This window comes from Fulmarus glacialis, unplaced genomic scaffold, assembly GCF_000690835.1.
Source record: "Fulmarus glacialis isolate BGI_N327 unplaced genomic scaffold, ASM69083v1 scaffold16639, whole genome shotgun sequence".
Taxonomy (NCBI): domain Eukaryota; kingdom Metazoa; phylum Chordata; class Aves; order Procellariiformes; family Procellariidae; genus Fulmarus; species Fulmarus glacialis.
In genome coordinates, this window is record NW_009234018.1 from 2,890 (window position 1) to 21,185 (window position 18,296).

The window sequence follows — 18,296 nt, forward strand, 5'->3', positions numbered from 1 at the left end:
AGGGACCACTCCTGGTACTTCATCTACAAAAACAGTTTTACACTTCTAGGAATCTAATAATTTTTAATGTAAATATTGTATCTCAAAAATAATATTGTCCATTTTCAAAACTATTCCATGTTGCTGGCCTACATGGAGAGCATGCTGCAATGTGATTGGTTATTTAGAGACCTGAATTTAGGTCATTGGCTACTAGAAAATATTTCTAAATTAGACAACTTCCACAGTAGCTGTCTTTAAATTAAAAACAAACCAACCAACCAACCCACAAAAAAAACCCACCACACAAGAAAACCCACAAAAAAACAAACTACATCTTTTTTTACAAAAAAACTTTGTGTGCGACAATGGTTTCCTCTGGCAGTGCAGGCTTTAGCTTTCCTTTAGAAACTGCAGTTAGCAATGCCAGCTGAAGTGGTTCAGCACATCCAGTGATGTCTTGGACCACTACAGCATCGCACCTGGCAGACGTGCTGTACTGTAACATGTCAGATGTACCTGGCAGATGGGTAGGGTTCACTACAGAAATCTTTATTTGTATGCAGATTGATAATCAGCTGTGATAGAAAATAGAAGAACAGATATCTTGCTAATGGGAAGTTACCGGCACAGTATTTTTATCTTCTGTTGCTATTGCTGGTGCAGCTACTTTATAGAAGAGCTGTGTTAGTAAAGGTCGTGCAATCCAGGGTGATCAAATTACCACCAATCAGCAGAAACACTGTAACTATATGCATGTTTCTGGCTCTCTTCAACTGTAGGCTAAAACATAGTTACTTTAAACCTGGGCCACGGAAGCACAAAGCTTTGGTTGGTATGACCATACCCGTTATAAAACAAGCGTGTGTTGTTTTTTTTTAAATGCGATGTTACAGATTTTTTTACATGTTAAGTGGGCAACATATGTAGGTATGACATTGCTGGTCCTGTGACTTTTTTAAGCTCTGAATTCTTACTGTGACTAATAATAATGTGTAAGCTAAAATAATATTTGGGGATTGCGATTCATACTAACTAACACTGAGCTTGTATTTTAAGTAATCAAATCTCAATTTTTGAGCTGCTTACAGTGATATGGACGTTTGGATTTTTTTTGTAATATTAGTTTACTAACTTAAACATGGTTTGTTTTTTCAGACAACTTGATTTTAAGAAGAACGGTACAAATGTAAGGTTTCAAGTCTGCCTGGGCTAATTCTTCAAGTAAAAAGCAGAAGGGCTAAAAGGATATTGTCCTTATTTGAAGGATCGGAAACATGTGAACCTATGATGCTATTATATTATTTAAACAGAAATTCCACCAAGAAATTCCTGATGCACAAAATGAGACGTAGCTCTTGCCTAAGAACCTTACTATCTGGTTTAACATTTTAGTCTTTGTGGCATTATGTATTATATGCTGTGCACATAACACTATTTTTTTTCCCCTAGACTTAAGATAATGAATCTGGTCTCGAAAGCTAGGCATCTCCGTAATATCATGTAGTTCGATGTTTTAGGTTACTGTGCCTCACAACTCCCGTATTGAGGATAGCTGTTGACACAATGCAGCTCTTTCTTGGTGGTTAATTAAAACTGTTTTCATAATATGATGGTCTGGATGCAATTTTGGAAGATACTCTGCAAATACGAAAGGAAGTCTTAAGAATAAAATATTACTTTTAGCTGTTTGCAAACAAGTTGTCTCTTTGCAATTGTCTATTATATGCACAGCAGCCAGTAGAATTCCCCTTTTTATTTTTTTTCCCCGCAGACCATCTTGATTCAAAACATCTATCGTAACCCCCAAAACAGTGCACAGACGGCTGACGGCTCACACTGTAAGTCCCACAGTTGGAGAAATTTTTTTAAAGAATGGTGTTAAAGAGCCCACTCCTAATTATGAGAAAATAATGTTGGCTTCTGAGCTGCTGACATAAAGCTGTTGCAAACAGGACAAGTGACGGAACTCTTCTTGCGCATAGATCAAGAACTTGTCAAATGTGTGCAATTCAGAACGCAGGATTGACTGCATAAATTGGACTTGATGCAGATTCTCTTTTGCACTGCAAAGTGAATCTTGATTGCTTAGTAACGCTGCATTCTTTTTAAAGGGTTAAACTGCAGACATTTCTCAAATTCTTGATTTAAGAAAAAAAAAAATAGGTATATATGTGATGTACGGTAAGTTTCCCAAAACTGTGGGTTTTCTTTCATCTTAACTTTTTTAGGAAAATGGAGATTTCATGTTATGCTGTAATTATTGTATTACTTCCTTCCCTGGGGTTTTGCTACTAAGAAACCATTCAGTAAAACCAAAGCCAAACAAATTATTATGCTTCTAATTTGAATACTGTGTTTGGATGCCATCTATTACATATCTGCTTGAAACCATGCAAAACCCCTCTATAATAATATTGGTGAATAAAATTTAAAAAAAATACAATAATGGAGTATCATGAGATCTCTATTACTTTACAGTGTTAGGTTGATTCAGAAAGGTCACCAGCTAAGTGAAAGTTCTCCTTCTTGGGAGAGAATAACCACCTCTCTTTCAGCACAGACTCGGCTAAAGCGACCCTAAAGGAAACCGGTTTCTTGTTAAAATTATTTTCCATAATATAAAGTTGTTGCGTTTTGTATTTCAGACCATTGCCCTCTTGAACATTTACCGTAACCCTCAAAACTCTTCCCAGTCTGCTGACGGTTTGCGCTGTAAGTTCATACAAGTTCCTTCACTGGTTCCCTGGGCTTGATTGTCAGAGCTCAGTGTCGACTTAAGCTGGTCTACCATTTTAGTTTAACAGATCAAACTGACCACGTTTCATTAAATGTGTTCAAAACAAACACACAAAAAAAAACCCCAAAAACTTTTTTGCCCCACTTACCTTCCTCCCTACTCCCAAAACTATGAGGGGAATCTGAATACCATCTATCAAATCAAAAAGGGTTGAAATTGTACCTCCCCTGAAAAGCAGTCCAGGTTGCACTGCTTTCTTCACTCCGCCTTTCTCCCTGCCAGTTGCCTGCATCCTAGGAATGCTTTTCTGTATGTTTTGTGCTATCCATTAGGTTCCACTGGCTAAAAGAGCAGGACAATGACACGTTGACTTCATCCAGAACAAATTTCCTGCTCTGTAAATGTTAAAGAGAACTTGAATTTGAAACTTCAGACTGCATGCAGAAATTTGTCCTAGGTTAATGCAGCTTCCATTTAGAGTCTACTTTGGAAGAATACACTTTGACTGACAACACTTCCTTTCTGGCAGCTGTCCTTTTTGGATAGGTGCATGCTTAAAATTCCTTCCATGCTTTGAAAATTCAAATTCCAAAACCATGTTGCATATTTACCTAGGAAAATATATCTTTAACAGTACTTTTGAGGAGGGGAAGGCATTTGGGTATGGTCATGAACTAATTTAATGACTCCTCATGAGGTAGGAATGGGCATAAGAAAACACACCTACTGTGAGACTGGCAGAAGTTAAATGACCAGGATTGTTGATCGGCGATTACTGATATATCATTGTGATCGAATCATCAATATTAGAATAAGATTTTTTAAAAAAAAAAAAAGTTTTAGGACCAAAAAGGATCGGTGTTATTTTCTAACTAATATTTCTTGGTGAAGTGAATATTGACTGTGTGGTAATAAAGCTTTGTTTGGCTATTCCTTTTTTTGACTGTTGGATTATAGACTAGTTCAGATTAGTTACCAGCATTTGATTAGACATGCTTTGTGAAATCAGCCACTAACTTAAAAGTCAACACTGTCTCTTCTGCTTCTAAAAGTAATAATGGCCCAATTAAGTAATTTGAGTTTTTTGTCACGCAATCAAGCTAGATACATAATGAGCTATGTAAGTTTGTGTAGATGCTTAAACAGTTCTATTGGTTTGTAGGCTTTCTTGTTGCAGATGCTTAGTAGTTAATGCTGTTTCAGTAAACCAAAAAATTTACAGTTGGGCATTTCCACTCTGTCCCTAAATTCTCAATGCGCTGGTAACTAATTTGCACAGAGTTACAGCAGTTTGGTCTGTGGAGCTGTTTAGATTGTACAGCTGCAAGAGTCTTGAACAGATTCTCTAGCGTTCTAAATGCTGGTATCCAACTTTAGTTTGTCTTGACAAGCGGGTAGCTGTTGAACAGAGCCTAACTGTACCTTCTGTGGTAGAGCTGGAGCTCTGGTATCAGTAGGTTTGCTGAAACTCCTGGCTCCCTGGTTTTTTCGATATTTGTCCCTACTTAAGTACTGCATGTATTTTAAATGGGTAACTTGGGTAGCTATTTAATGCTTTTGTTGTTGTTGCTTAACTGTCTTCCTTTCTATTGCCGTCGTAGAGGATTAACCTTAGTTTTGAACAGCAATAGTTTTCTTGAGTATTTTAATTAGTAATTGGGCTTCTCAAGGTTCAGATACCGGTAGCCCTGGAATATGAATGTTTGTAAAGCCTGTGCATATGTATGCTTCCCACTTTAGAAGGACATTCAAGTAGTCATTAACTAACTGTTGCTTATGATCTCAATTTGACAATGGAATCTCCTTATAAGTTTTTAGCACTTGTCCATCTGGTAAAAAGTAGTTATTCCAGTGTGGCTCATAGAGCCCCTGTCTGATATCTTTTAAAAAAAAAAAAATCCTTAGGTATTAGTAAGCTGTTATCAGTGGTGTTGGCAGAACCTTGGGAATATAGTTAAGTATTAAACTGTCTAGAAATACTGGTTTAATGTTTGATATTCCTCAACTTGCTATATAACCATGGGGAAGCGGTGGGGAAGAAGAAAGTTCTTAAAAGCAAACATGTTTCAAATGCAGAAACATTGCTAGCCTAAACTATATAACAAATGCCCCTTAGTCTTCTCCAGGAGATGAGCTGGGTGGAAGAAAAGTAATTACAGTTCCAGAGAGTGTGGCTGGTTAATATTAGAGCCTTTGAATAAAAATGTAAAGTTCATCCAAATGGTAACATCAGCCAAAAATGACTGACCCCAAAGCATCTCTTTTTTTCATAGCAGCCTGAAGTGAATAAACTCAGCTTTGTTGGCTCAGCTTCTTGTCTTTCACATTCTGTGAACTAAAACAGTAGTGTTTGTAATCTAAAGGCTAGAATATTTTTCTAGCATAAAATGCAGGGTTCATTTTAAAACTGCTCCGCTTGATCTTAATAAACCACTTAACTGCTGAAGAGCTAATACATTAGGCTTTAATGTATACAGCTTAATGTAGTTTAAAATGCTGTAGACTGGAAGAAATAAATGAAATTTATTTTTATATTCTTAATGCTTTGAAAAATCAGCCAAACTTACATTGTTTTTTTATAGCAGCAGGCAAGCAGCGCTCATTTGTAAAGTCCAGCTTGGAGCATGAAAATAATCTAACCTGAATATATGGCTGGCTTGTCTTGCACTAAAAGGTGTTCTGCAGGACTACAGAAAAATTAAGTGATATTCAAAATTAAACTAGCAAATTGCTGTCTATTGCAAAGCATTATGGTACGCTTCTTTGAGGGCACTGAGAAAAGTGTGTCATTTCAGTAACTATTTTGAGCAAATTAAAAAAAAAAAAAATCCTGGGCTATGTTACATTGTGAACTCTCAAATTCTAGTGTATATGCTGGAGAGGTGGACATGTTAAAATGAAATTCTGCCTTTAGGAAGAGGAACACTAAATTGTAATCACGCTTTAAAATATGCAAATGTAACAAAGCACTTGCCTTCTGTTTAGGTAAAATTGTTGGTAGATAGAGGGTGGGACTGTACATTAAATTTAAGTGATATTTCAAAGTAATTCCTTTCCCCTTCCTTTAAATTTGTGGCATACAAGTTTGGCTCTGATTAAAACTTGTTCTGATTTGATCATGTCAATGTAATGTTTTGACATATACTTTGGGGACTCAAAGCTCTTCACACATACTTATTTTTAATATTCCTATTAGTTAGCTCCATGCTATATGGTGTCTTTTATGCTCCAGGCGGCCTCTCTAGATTGTTTTGTAGTATGATCAAAATGTCGTCTTCCGTATTTATATGCTCTAATCGATATGACTCTTGTTTTTTACAGGTGCTGTGAGCGATGTTGAGATGCAGGAACATTATGATGAATTCTTTGAGGTATGTAAAAGATGTAAAAATGCATTAAAGCGTTCGTGGATTTGTCACAAATGAGTTAGATGAATTCAGTGTATAGCACAATTAGATGAATTCAGAGAAAAGCACTTGTTTCCTCAGGTGTTCATATAAAACTTACAACTTTCAGTGCTAAATATTTCCCGGTATAACCTTTGGTTAGTTTGGCTTTAACTTTATAATAGACTGTTTAAAAATCAGCAACTTAAGCGATGTAGCATTTTGATTCCATAATCCCCTTCTTTCCTGTAAATTTAAACTATACTTAATTATTTGTATAGAAGCAAATTAAGTAAAACTATAGCATCAAGCCTTATATGTAGGGTTTTCAGTGCATCTTATGTAATTTCTGTAAATACTGTATGCATATTGTTTTCTGTAGCTTTTTATTGTATCCTGTTAGTGCTGTACTTACAGATGGACACAGTACGGGCCAAGCAAGTACTAATTTTAAAATCAGAAATGTAAAAAAAGGTTTTTTATTTTGCTTTTTTAAGGAAGGCCTTCTTTTGTACTTAGTAACAGCTAAATGCAGTACTTCTGTACTTATAAAAACATGCTGCAAATTTTTAATTGGTTGCTTTGTGTTTAGGAGGTCTTCACAGAAATGGAAGAAAAATATGGTGAAGTTGAGGAGATGAACGTTTGTGATAACCTTGGAGATCATCTAGTTGGAAATGTATACGTAAAGGTAGGATAAAGAGAGACATGTTTATATAATCAGTAGGGGTGGTATTTATTGATATATAATTTTAAAAGCTACTGTATGCCTGTAGATTTTGTGAGAGTAGCTCTTCAGGATATAAGCTCCTCTCCAACTTCACAATATAAAGTAAAAAGAGTGAAAATGTGAATGGAGTCTGAAAGAAATTTTAAGAAATGATGAGAGGCTTTCTTGATAGTCAAAGTCTGTGTCATTTTCATAAAGATTAACACTTGGTTTTTTTACATTGTATAAACACAGTCACCACTGCTGGACTGTTTAGTTTGCCAGGATTAATTTGGGGTCTGTCTTCCCATCACACCGCCTTTTAAGCACTTCAATATGAGCAGAGGTTTATTCGCAACAGGTGTGTTTATTTTCAACAGGTGCATTTATTTTCTAACTTCCCAGTTAAACAAAACATCTTGTAATCAAGTTACATTTGGCAGTAGCTGGCTGGTTTAGGGTGCAAACTGGAGCACTTATGTTTAGCTCTTAAAAGTCATTGGTATCTCTTGAGTACTGAGTACAAAGTTGTCACCTGCGGAAATCTTATTGTGTGTACACAGTGTTGGGGAGGTGTGAGAGAGTTTGTTTTAATATTTTTACTGTACATTCCTGTAACTGGAAGGTATTTTCATGCCCAAAATTCTCAGCTGTGTATGTCATAATCAGAAATAAAAGTTGTTTTTAAAAATCTGCAAGTGGTTAGCTGTGAAAAGGAATTTCAGATTAAGTTTTACATTCATCGTAAAACAGGATCAGATTTTTGTAAATTCTAATTTAAATGAATGAGAGCTTCAGTTCTCATGCAGATTTCTCTTAAATGTTTGAAAAAAACCCATTATACTTGGAGCATTGGTGTTCTAGAAAGTACTCTTAAGCATTCTCTTCGTTGAAAGTTGTACTAAGAAAACACAGTATCTTCTATCGTATCTTTTAATACAAGCCACAAAACTTGAAAGACCAAGTAGAACATAAATAAGAGAAAATATCCATGTTTTGATTAGCTCTGAGTCCTGATTAATGAAAAGCTAGTGTCTCTGCCCTTGATTTGATGGACTGTCTCAGGAACTCTGAAGTAGCTTCTACTTTGATTACTAGTCCTAAGCCTCAGATATCACGCAATGGATTTGATAGGAGTCTTTGATCTACTTCTGTTGCTTCTCTATAACATGAGAAAATGTTAATTTGCTTTTAGTTTCGCCGTGAAGAAGATGCAGAAAAGGCTGTGATAGACCTGAACAATCGCTGGTTTAATGGACAGCCCATTCATGCTGAGCTTTCACCTGTGACTGACTTCAGAGAGGCCTGTTGCCGTCAATATGAAATGGGGTAAAAAGTGACTTCCTGTCTGCCTATGGCAGTCTCTTCGAAATGCTTGCACAGACAGGGTGGTTGCTTGGGTGTGGCTTTTATGCGTAGCTTAGCATAGCAAGAAAACCACTTCAGGTAATGTTATTATGGAGGACCTGCAGTCAACCTCTTGACTTCTGCCATCTTTTTAGGATTTTGATCTAGGAGTGAGTCAGTGTCAGTAAATGGTGCTTTCAATTTACTGGTTTTATTGTTAGAGGTGATTAACTTTTAGATGGCTAGAGGTCCACTAGGGCTTAGGGCAAACAGATACAGTGTAGAGCTGGGAGTTTCAACTGTCTCTTGAATTTTGTTTCAGAGAGTGTACACGAGGAGGTTTCTGCAACTTTATGCATTTGAAGCCCATTTCTCGAGAGTTAAGACGCGAGTTGTATGGGCGTCGTCGTAAAAAGTAAGTTTGCTGTAAACACGATTAAAACAGGTAAAGTAAGGATCGGTTGCTGAAAATTCTGAAGGCAAACCTTTAAACTTAAGACCTCTCTTGTTTTTTCTGATGCAGTTCTGACACATGCCAATGAAAGGGCATCAAGTAAAGCTAGAAAGTGGCCAGTTTAGAACCGAGGAATAGGTCTTTCTTTAAAAAAAAAAGTTATGGTGCTGCTTGCTCTGCGGTGCTGGGATGCTGAGGGTTGATGTGGCTTTAAGAGAAGGCAGGGTTCAAGGAGAAGAATATTCACTGGGTTACTAAGTACATAGAACCTACCTGTGGTTCAAATCTCCAAACTGCGAACTGTTACAGGCGGACATTATTTGGGAGGAGTATTGCTTTATGCCTCTTCTCTGTTTTATTGCCTTCTAAATGTATTTGCTTGTGGCCTCTGTTAAAAGCAGGCTATACTTGGCTAATGAGCACTTTGGCAGGATCAGATTGGCCACTTTCAGCATTATGCACAATCAAGCAGGTCTATAGATCATATTCAATACCCAGCCTTACTTGTTTTTAACAGTTAATGGCTAACTTTCCTAGCCCGTATTCATTCCTTAGTGTTAGTAACAGGTGATCACTGTATTGAGCTCACTTTTTATTAATACTAGCCTCACAATGTGACCCTTCTTGATAGGAATTTTCAGTAGGGCAAAGGAATAGTAATTTTGTTTAATGGCAAAAAAAGATTGTGATAAATACATTTTATTATGTATTTATATTAAATTATTTATTTATTAAGGTACCTTGTAGAAAGGCTTATACCAGTGCTGTTACTATGATACCTGTCTTGTGGATGGTTCACTTTGAGCTGGATTCAATCTGCTTATGTTTAGGACCTTGCTATTTAGGATAGGCATGTAAAATTGTTGAGCTTCTTTTTATATAGAGCACAATTTTGTAGGTTTCAATCATGGAAGGAGCCTGGGATTGTGAACATGTTTTTCCTATAAATGTCTTTAATTGGCAGTGTCTTAGAATTTGTGAGGATGAATTTAACTTTGGAAAATGCAGGTTGTGTTGCTTAGACATAAGTATTTGTGCCTAAATACTTCCATAAAATAGCCCAATTAATATTAACTTAAACTGAAATATAAGCTTTTAAGATGTTAGAATGACTTATGAAAAAGACAAAGTATGCTCTTGTATTAGCCTTTTGGTCACTTCTATGAATCTGAATCTGGATCTCTCGGGCTTAGTAAGGCTAACTAAAAGGTATCGCCTTTTATTGCAAGAAAGATCAGACTTACGTGTTTGGCTTTGGAATATGATTGTTTTGCCCATAGCCCAATTTCAGTCTGTGGCAAAACAAATAAAATAGCTGAATCCTCCATCCAGTTTTGTCTTTATTGGCCCTATTTAAATTCTTTGTGCAGCTAAAGCTGTCACAGGTTAGCAGTAAGGCTCAATATAAAAAAAAAAAAAACAGTTCTTGTGTTAGTGGGGTTTCACAGGTAGATTGTAGACCTGAAAGTAGTTCTACACAGAATGAAATACATCAAAGTTTTTTGAGTAGAAAAAAGGAGGGTAAACCACAACTTTTGAATAATAGGTTAATTTAGTAATTCTGGGCAGCTCAATGGTATGCAAGAGTTACATATGTGTCTCTTGTCATAGTAAAATTTGTCACCACCCACACTCCCACCCCAAAACATCTTGCCGTGGAACAATATTCTGCAAACTTAAGACTTGTAGCATTCGTTTCCCTGAGCTTTTTAGTTCTGCTGTAATTCCTACACCTATTTAAAACTGTACTGTTTACCTATTTTATAAAATTGACTTTTCTAAAATGCTTAAAAACATTCAAACTACTCTTTTTCCTTGACAAGTGCCATATAAACTATAAATCCATAGTAGCTGTGTTGGCAGTACATTCTGGGTGGTTTTAGCTTTCTTCCTGAATTTAAGTCATTGACCTCAGAGGCAGGGAAGATTATTTGCAAATACTAATAGCTTCTGGAAGTGGTGGGGGGAGAAGCAAAAAAAAAAAAAGAGAACTGAATTGTAATTGCTAATTAATGCAGTTGATTTAATAGGAGTGGACTTACAAACAGCTGTAGGCTTTTGCTGTGTGTTGTTAAAAGCTATTCATAACTGCAAAAGCAGGTGTCCCCTTCTTTTGCTGCTTTAATTAACAGCTGTGTAAGTGCATTTGGTTCCTCTGTGTGCCTTTGCTTAAATTTTCCACACCCGTTATAATGGATGACTGGCAGTGAACAGTTGAGTCTTTTAACAGTGTGTGTTGACTCCTCGGTATTAATTTTGTTCAGTTTGTAAATTCATGGTTTTGCAGCCTAAGTGCCAATTTACCAATCCTTCTAATGCCACGTTGTCTTTCTTCTCCTCATTACTTATATCCTTTAAATGTTCTACTGTGTGGTACTGCAAGTAAATTGCTGAATGTGATGAAACAATAAAATGTTCAAACTTTCTTTGAAGGCATAGATCCAGGTCGAGGTCCCGTGAACGTCGGTCTAGATCCAGAGATCGTGGTCGTGGAGGTGGTGGTGGAGGAGGAGGAGGACGTGAGCGCGATAGGAGGCGGTCAAGAGATCGTGAAAGATCTGGTCGATTCTGAGCCATGCCATTTTTACTGTATGTCTGCTAGAAAGTGTTGTAGTTTGACCAAACAAGTTCATAATGAGATTTTTTTTAAAGATGGGCTTCTGAATAAAAAATTTGTAGTGATACAGTATTCTTTGTGTAACTTGTTTCTTGTGGGGGGAGTCTTTTTAACTGTCATTCCTCTATCTTGACAAATACCTGGATTAACTATGCCTGAGGGAAAGGTGGTAAATGTATTGGAGGAGCGCCAGTTTTGGTTTTGTTTTTTTTTTATTCGGGTATAATTTGAACTGTTGATGAAAATGTGTGTGTATATAATATAAAATATTATATACATAGTAAAAATAATATACTGCTTAAGAAACAGTTACTCACATAAGTTTCCCTTTTCTGCTATGCTGTCTGCTTATTTAGGTTAGTTTAGGCACATTTAAAAGGAAGGCTGTGCAAAATGCATTTATTTACCAAGTAGAAACGCTTAGTTACAAAAATGTATGTTTGTTTGTTACCAGAAGTCTGTGCGCTGTCTATCAATGTGACTGTGGCATTTACAATAAATCCAATTTCTTGGTGTAAAATCTAAAGCCTATTTCCTAAGCACTCTGGAGTAGTTGAGTTGCTACTCCTGGCTGTGCCAGAGTTCATAGTTCAATTTTTTTATGATTCTTCACTAAATTCCTTGTCTTTGGCTGGAAAGAAAGTTGCCTAGAGCAGTGTGGAAAAAAAAGTAGTATTTTTATTGCAATGATTTGTAATAGGTAGGCAGGTGAGGTTTTTAAAAAAACTCATGCTCCATGCAACATGATACATAGGATCTATTGAAGGAAATGCAAGGTCCTAAATACAAGGTCCAAATTTCTTAACAGACTGGTTTTTTTCACTCTATGTTCTCTTAGCTGTCATTTAATGAAAAGCATTTCGTTAGCCTTCAAGGTCATAGGAAACTAATTGGATGCTAGTAGAAAATAATTTTTTTTTCCCACCTTTACTTGCTTTCTGATAGTCTGAAGCGTGATAAAAGCTAATGGACAGATGGCAGTTCCTTCTCAAACAAGACATCTTTCTTTTTCTGTCTGAGTTTTAATTGAATTGCACAACAGCTGTGTATCGTAGGTTGTGTATCTCTTAAGGAGTTAACGCTCTAATTGAAATGTTGCTGGAACATCTTGAAAGGCAATTTGTACAGTGGCTGACTTGCAGTTTAACTTCATTCCAGTCTACTTTTATTCAACGTGTAACATAGTAAGAAATTTTGGTCAGTGGTCATATTTCTGCAAGATACAACTTTATGTACACGAAGCTACGTAATACAATATAGCTTTCCAATGGGGGAGAGAATTTACTAGTGCTCTTTTAGCTCTGAGTCAGATAACTTGCTAAATCATAAATCTGCTCCTTGATTATTTTTAAAAAAAAAAAAAAAAGAAAGGATATGGAAGCATTACATAGCCAGATTAACAAACCAGCTTCTCTGCCTCCAAAATAAGTATAAAACCATTTTGCTCACTGGAACTTGGAGTTGGCAAACAAAATAATACTGAAAAATGAGCTCTTCTAAATGAATCTGCTTTGCCTCTTACAACTAAATTCTTGCACCAATTCAATTTGAATTTATTTTGTTTGCACTGGATGGTTTGGCCAACCAGACTGTGGAACTTATTTTGCCAGTAATCTTTTCAAAGAAATGTAACTCTATGTGATGATGGCTTCATTGCTTATGTTTTGTTGCAAGTACATAAATCAAATTATGCTTTCTTTTCACTGGAAGAAATTGAGCAGGGCCTGGCAATAAGTGGCTGAACTGAAACCTGTGGTATTTCTGCTAGGCATTAGGAATTTAACATTGATAATTTAGTTCTTGCAGTTTACAGGATGTTAATCCAGTTCCATTTCCTCTTCAGTGAGATTTAGGATTATTAGTGAGCTAATTTAAATCTCAAACTCAAAAAGGTGAGGATAGTCTTTCTGTTTTTTAAAACAGTGTCTAGTATAATGTGGATACTATTTAAAAAGGTTTAAGATCTTTTTTTACACAGGTTAATGACATAAGCTGATTTGCTCTATAAACAAGTTAATTTTAAACTAGTATAAATGTGTCCCTATAACAGCTTTCATCTGTTTATCTAAACCCTGTTAAACTTCAGGTATACTTTTGTGTGAACAGATAGCAGAAGGTTGATTTCTCCCTCTCCCCCCAATACAGTTTTTCTTAAGAAAGCACTCTTGAATTCCACCAAATGCATCATTTTATGGTCTGATTGCACAGCTACCCAAAAATTAACCATGTAACTGGAATATGTCATAACGGGCACTGAAAGCAATGGATTTTACTGGATATTCGAGGGAAAAAAAAGTGCATTGATCATTACTTGATTGTGTAATGATTACCTAGAGACAGCATTCAGCATATAAACTAAGCTCATGACATATCATCAGTTAGGTTCCCCTTTTAAGACTATACCACCAGTAAAATTCATAAAACTTGAAATTTAAACTCCACAAATTTGGTTAAACACTTACACGTGGTAGTCCAAACTATTGGTTTATCAATACAAACCAAGTGGATATCCTACCTCCCTCTTCTATTGTTGCTCACAATGTTTTAGAATAAAATTTTTTCCCCCTCCTTCCCAAAGGTACCTATTTCTCAGAAATGTTTCATTGTTGACTCTTCTGTTAAACAGTGGATCTTAATTTATGGAATTCCTTTACCTCAAATAAGTGACAGCATACAGTATTTTCTGAAGTCTGAGTCAATTAGGTTGAAAATGTTAATCCCAAGTGGCTTCCTCTTCTTTGTATTTGGCTCTTATTCTGTGAAAATGCTGCTTGTCCATGAATATGATGTATGTTGAGACTGTAAAACCAAATGGAGAAAACTTGTTCAAAATAAAGCCTTTTTTTATAAGAATCTGACAAAAATTATCCCTTTCCTTTAGATGGGATGCTGTTCTTTAAATGACTAATGAGGACATAGACTACAAGTTTCAAAATTTTAGCTCTTGTCTTGAGGTATTTTTTGAATGATTCTTTGCCTTCTGTTTTTTAGAGCTGGTGGAGCATGTCTTCAACTCAAAAAAAAAAAAAAACAAAAAAACAAAAACAAAAACAAAAAAAAAACAAAAAACCACCCAACCAAAAAAAAAACCCAAACCCAACCAAAAAACCAACCTCTTCATATTTACTTGACAAAGTTGAAGTATTAAAAGAGTGCAACTTGGGGTTAGGAGTTGGGGTTTTGTCCTGGGTTTTTTTTTTTTTAATTGGTAAGGGTTCTGGTTGAGGTATCCTGCAAGTTTCTGTTGCGGTGGTCTGTAGAGAACAAGAAGGCTCATTTTTGACGGAAGGAGTTTAATTGAAGAAATGAGTAACTCGGAGGGCTCATAGCTTTTTAAAGATGATTCTTCATAGTGTTGCATTGCTCAAGTTGCAAAACTTTGGGCGTTAACAACTGTGTCCATTGCCACTATTTTACAACAGCACCTTAAACTGAATAGACTGTCTTTAATATATTAGAAATGAAACTGCTTTCACAGCAGTTGGGGGGAGGGAGGGGATGTTAATCACTCTGTTCTCCAAACGCTTGTAATTGCTGATGCTGCTGCATTGATGACTGCCCCAAAAAAGTCTGATTCAGGAAAAGTCAGAGCTAAAAAATGGAACCGAGTTGGTGTGCACTCACTTCAGCTGGTAAGGAAGTAATGCCTAATAGGCAAGGCTATCATAGAAGAGAATATTTGTAGCTGTATTTTCCATTTATTGCAAGGATGAAGCTGAGCTTCATCACTCCAATTTTACCTTGGAGTGCATTTTGAAAAAAACTTAAAATTACAGCCAAATGTCTGCAAAATAAATCAATACATCTTCATGTTGAATTGATACATGATGCATTCTAAAACGGTGCACAAGTACTTCTGAATTCATCTGATTAGGCCAATGTTACTTTTTTTACAAATGTCTCCAAATTATTTTTCTTTCTGCAATATTCATTTTGTTAAATCCACACGTATGGAAAATGGGGCACGTCTGCTAAACTATGTGGACAATCCTTCTTTGTCAGCAAGGCGCTTATCGGTCATAAGCATCTAATCCCCTGTTAATGCATGTCATGTTTTATTTCTTATAAAATTGTAACCTTCGGCAAGAAGAACCACTAGGGAAAGGACGCTGCTATCCTATACCGCAGTCCCGTAGTACTTCCGCAGCAGTGGCAGAGCCACTTTAGAAGTTCCCCATTTTCCTGCTGGAGGTTACTGCCAAAAAAGGTGTTAATTGAACTGATCTAAAATTTCAGCTGTAAATTGGATATGTGGAATCGGGTTGAATGGTGGAAGCTATCGGGCCAGATCTGCTGCCAACAGACCAGCTCTGGTAGCCTGTGGCTTCATTTCAACATGCAAAGTGGGAGGGGGAAGGTTGCGCTTATCCCATCTCTAGCTGTTAAGACCCGAATGCCTACTTCTTAGCAGTGCTCCGATAATCATGGGGTGCGGTACTTTTTCATAATTTCAGTTCTGGTGTTTGCTTTCTAACTAGATCGCTTTGACAGGAGTAAAGACAAGTTATATGCCTTCGTACGTTAGCAGAGCAGGAAGGTGACAACTTCTGATGCAATGGCGGGATGCTGGGGACAGCAACTTCTCAGGTGAGTGGGAGCCCTGTAGCAGCTTGTGTGAGTATGGTTGCCCCTTTGATCCAAGTATCTTAAAAATATTCAGAGCTCTGCCAGCTGTTCCCACTAGGAAGAGAAAATCAGTATGATTCAGGTATTCCTTTGGGACAAACCTATGCATTTTTGATGAAAGTATGCAGAGTGCTATTTTCCTGAGCGCTGTGAAATCGGTGGGCTGTGGGCTGCTTCCAGCTCTCAGTTTCCAAAGCTGCTCTTTTAGTTAGGTCTGGAGGGAAAAAAAAATTTATTTCTGCTCTGGCTTCAGTGAGCCGCAAGACAAAATGGGGAGAAAGGCAGCAGGTAGCAATCAAGCCGGTCTCCCTGCCTCTTCGTTCTTCACAGAAAAGCCTTTAGTCTACCAGGCTGAGGCCTGCTGTGCTTTTGCCAGCACCTGGCTTGATTTCAAGTCTTGCTACCTATGCAGCTGAACATTGGACGTGTTTCAGACCATTCTCACTTTCTTCCTGGAGCTAACTGGGATTCCAGCCAGGCGGAGGCAGGGAGGGAGGGAGGGAGCTGCTCCCGCCGCAGCCCGTGCACCAGCCTGCCTCCTGGGCCTGAGAGCTGCCGGAAGAGCCAGGGGCAGCGACCACTCCTACCTTTCCTACCCACCCGTGTCCCTTGAGAGCTAATACTGCTCCTGTCTAAGAGAAAGATGAGAGAAGGCTTTGTGGATCAAAACAGTCCTGCATCTTCCAACATTTCCTCTTCCTTCCTCCTTCCCCTCTAGTGAACACAGAGGATGCTTCCTCTCTGCCTCCTCTTGTGTTGGTGGAGAAAAAAGCCCTGGAGCTGCAGGAAGAAGACACTTGATAAAGGGACTCTGAGGCGGGACATGAAGAACTGATTTCTGGACAAAGCACAAGTGGAAAGTGAGCAGACAGCCCTACTGGCTCCAGATTGCATGCAGTGTTAATTGTTGCATTGCTGGACTGGGGATGGGCAAGGGAAATTCCAAAGTCTAAGACAGGCCAAAATCTGATCAAGTAATAAATAGTCTCATTAATGTCTGGGCCAGTCTTTTCATTCTGGAGGGGTTTGACTCATGATTTTTGACCCTTTCATGTGACCGTGTTAGCCACAACAAAGAGACATTTAATTGTCCTTCTTGCTCAGCCTCCAAGGAGGCAAGCCTTTGGTCTTTCGGACAAGTCTGTGATTCTCAAACACACGTGGTGGCAGCTGTAACACTTTACAGAAAGACCATCTTCAGCAAAGGGAATAGATCTGTAGGTGAAGAGAGAGCAGCGGATTATGTCCTCCTTGTAGTGCTAGTAGATGATTTGAGCAAGATTTCTGACAGTCTCTCTCACTCCACCCTGGTCTCCAAGCTGGGTTATTACAGTCTGCATAGATGGCTTGCCAGGTGAGACAAAAACTGGCTGGGTCATTGGGCTTAGAGGGCAGAGATTAATGGTTCACACCCCTCCTGGAGACCAGTTACAAGTTCCACATGGGTCTGTGCTGGTATCTGTCTTGTTCTAATATTTTTATCAGTAACTTAGAGGAGAAAATGAGTGCGTCCTCATCGAGTTTGTGGATGACACTAAACTGGGGCGGTGCACCTGACACATGAGAGGGTAAGGCAGTCATCCACCAGGAGCGGGACAGGCTGGAGGGATGCGCCAGCAGGAACCTCATGAAATTCAGCAAGGGCAAAGGCAAAGCCCTACCCCTTGGGTGGACCAACCCCTGGCAGGGCACAGGCTGGGGACTGCTTGGCAGGGGAGCTCTGCAGGCAAGGCCCTGGGGGTCACGTTGGGCAGCGAGCTGGATGTGAGGCCACAGTGTGTCTTGGGAGCAAAGAGGGCCAACCGCATCCTTTGTGGGATGAAGAGGGACAGCCAACAGACTGAGGGAAGTGATTATCCCTCTCTACTTGGCACCCATTAGACCACATCCAATACTGTCTATTGTTTTGGGCCCCCAGTATGGAAAAGACATCAGTAAGTTGCAGTGAGTTTGGGGCAGGGGAGGGGGCCTCCAAGACAGTCAGGGGCTGCAGTGGTGGCCCTATGAGGACAGGCCAGGTGAGCAGGGCTTGCTTAGCCTGGGGGAGGGATGACTGGGGGGGATCCTAACAGCCACCTCCCTGTGCCTGCAGGGAGGTCAGCAAGAGGAAAAGTCAGGATCTTTACTGAAGTCATAAATTGAAAGAGGGGAGGTTCCAGCAAAAAACTTTCCCCTACGAGGAAAGTCAGGCACTGGACTGGCTGTGCAGTCTCTGTCCTGGGAGGCCTTCAAGACCTGACTGGACAAGGCCTGAGCAACCTGGGTTGATCTCTAGATGGACCCTGCTTTGAGCAGGAAGCTGGACTGCAGACGTCCCAAGGTCCCTTCCAGCCTGATCAATGCTGTGCTTCTGATGTTCAGCCTAAATCCTCGTTGCTGTAACTTTGATCTTTTCCACTTTCTCCTACTCTGAAGGAACATGAAAAATGGTTTATCCC

The 18,296-nt window shown here is 38.4% G+C and overlaps 1 protein-coding gene across 2 annotated transcripts in view; it reads left to right on the forward strand.

Moving 5' to 3' along the window:
- The window catches only part of LOC104082405 (splicing factor U2AF 35 kDa subunit), a 12,914-nt gene extending 1,156 nt beyond the window's left edge, over nt 1–11,758 (forward strand). The window contains exons 2-8 of one of the 2 annotated variants that reach the window (XM_009585525.1): nt 1,754–1,820; nt 2,628–2,694; nt 6,041–6,090; nt 6,698–6,796; nt 8,010–8,143; nt 8,484–8,576; nt 11,049–11,758. In XM_009585525.1, the coding sequence (XP_009583820.1) occupies nt 6,061–6,090; nt 6,698–6,796; nt 8,010–8,143; nt 8,484–8,576; nt 11,049–11,187 (495 nt within the window). In that variant the 5' untranslated portion in view covers nt 1,754–1,820; nt 2,628–2,694; nt 6,041–6,060 and the 3' untranslated portion in view covers nt 11,188–11,758. Of the gene's footprint in view, nt 1–1,137; nt 1,169–1,753; nt 1,821–2,627; nt 2,695–6,040; nt 6,091–6,697; nt 6,797–8,009; nt 8,144–8,483; nt 8,577–11,048 lie in introns of both variants that reach the window. The other variant, XM_009585524.1, reaches the window with a different exon arrangement.
- The last annotated feature ends 6,538 nt before the right edge of the window (nt 11,759–18,296 follow it).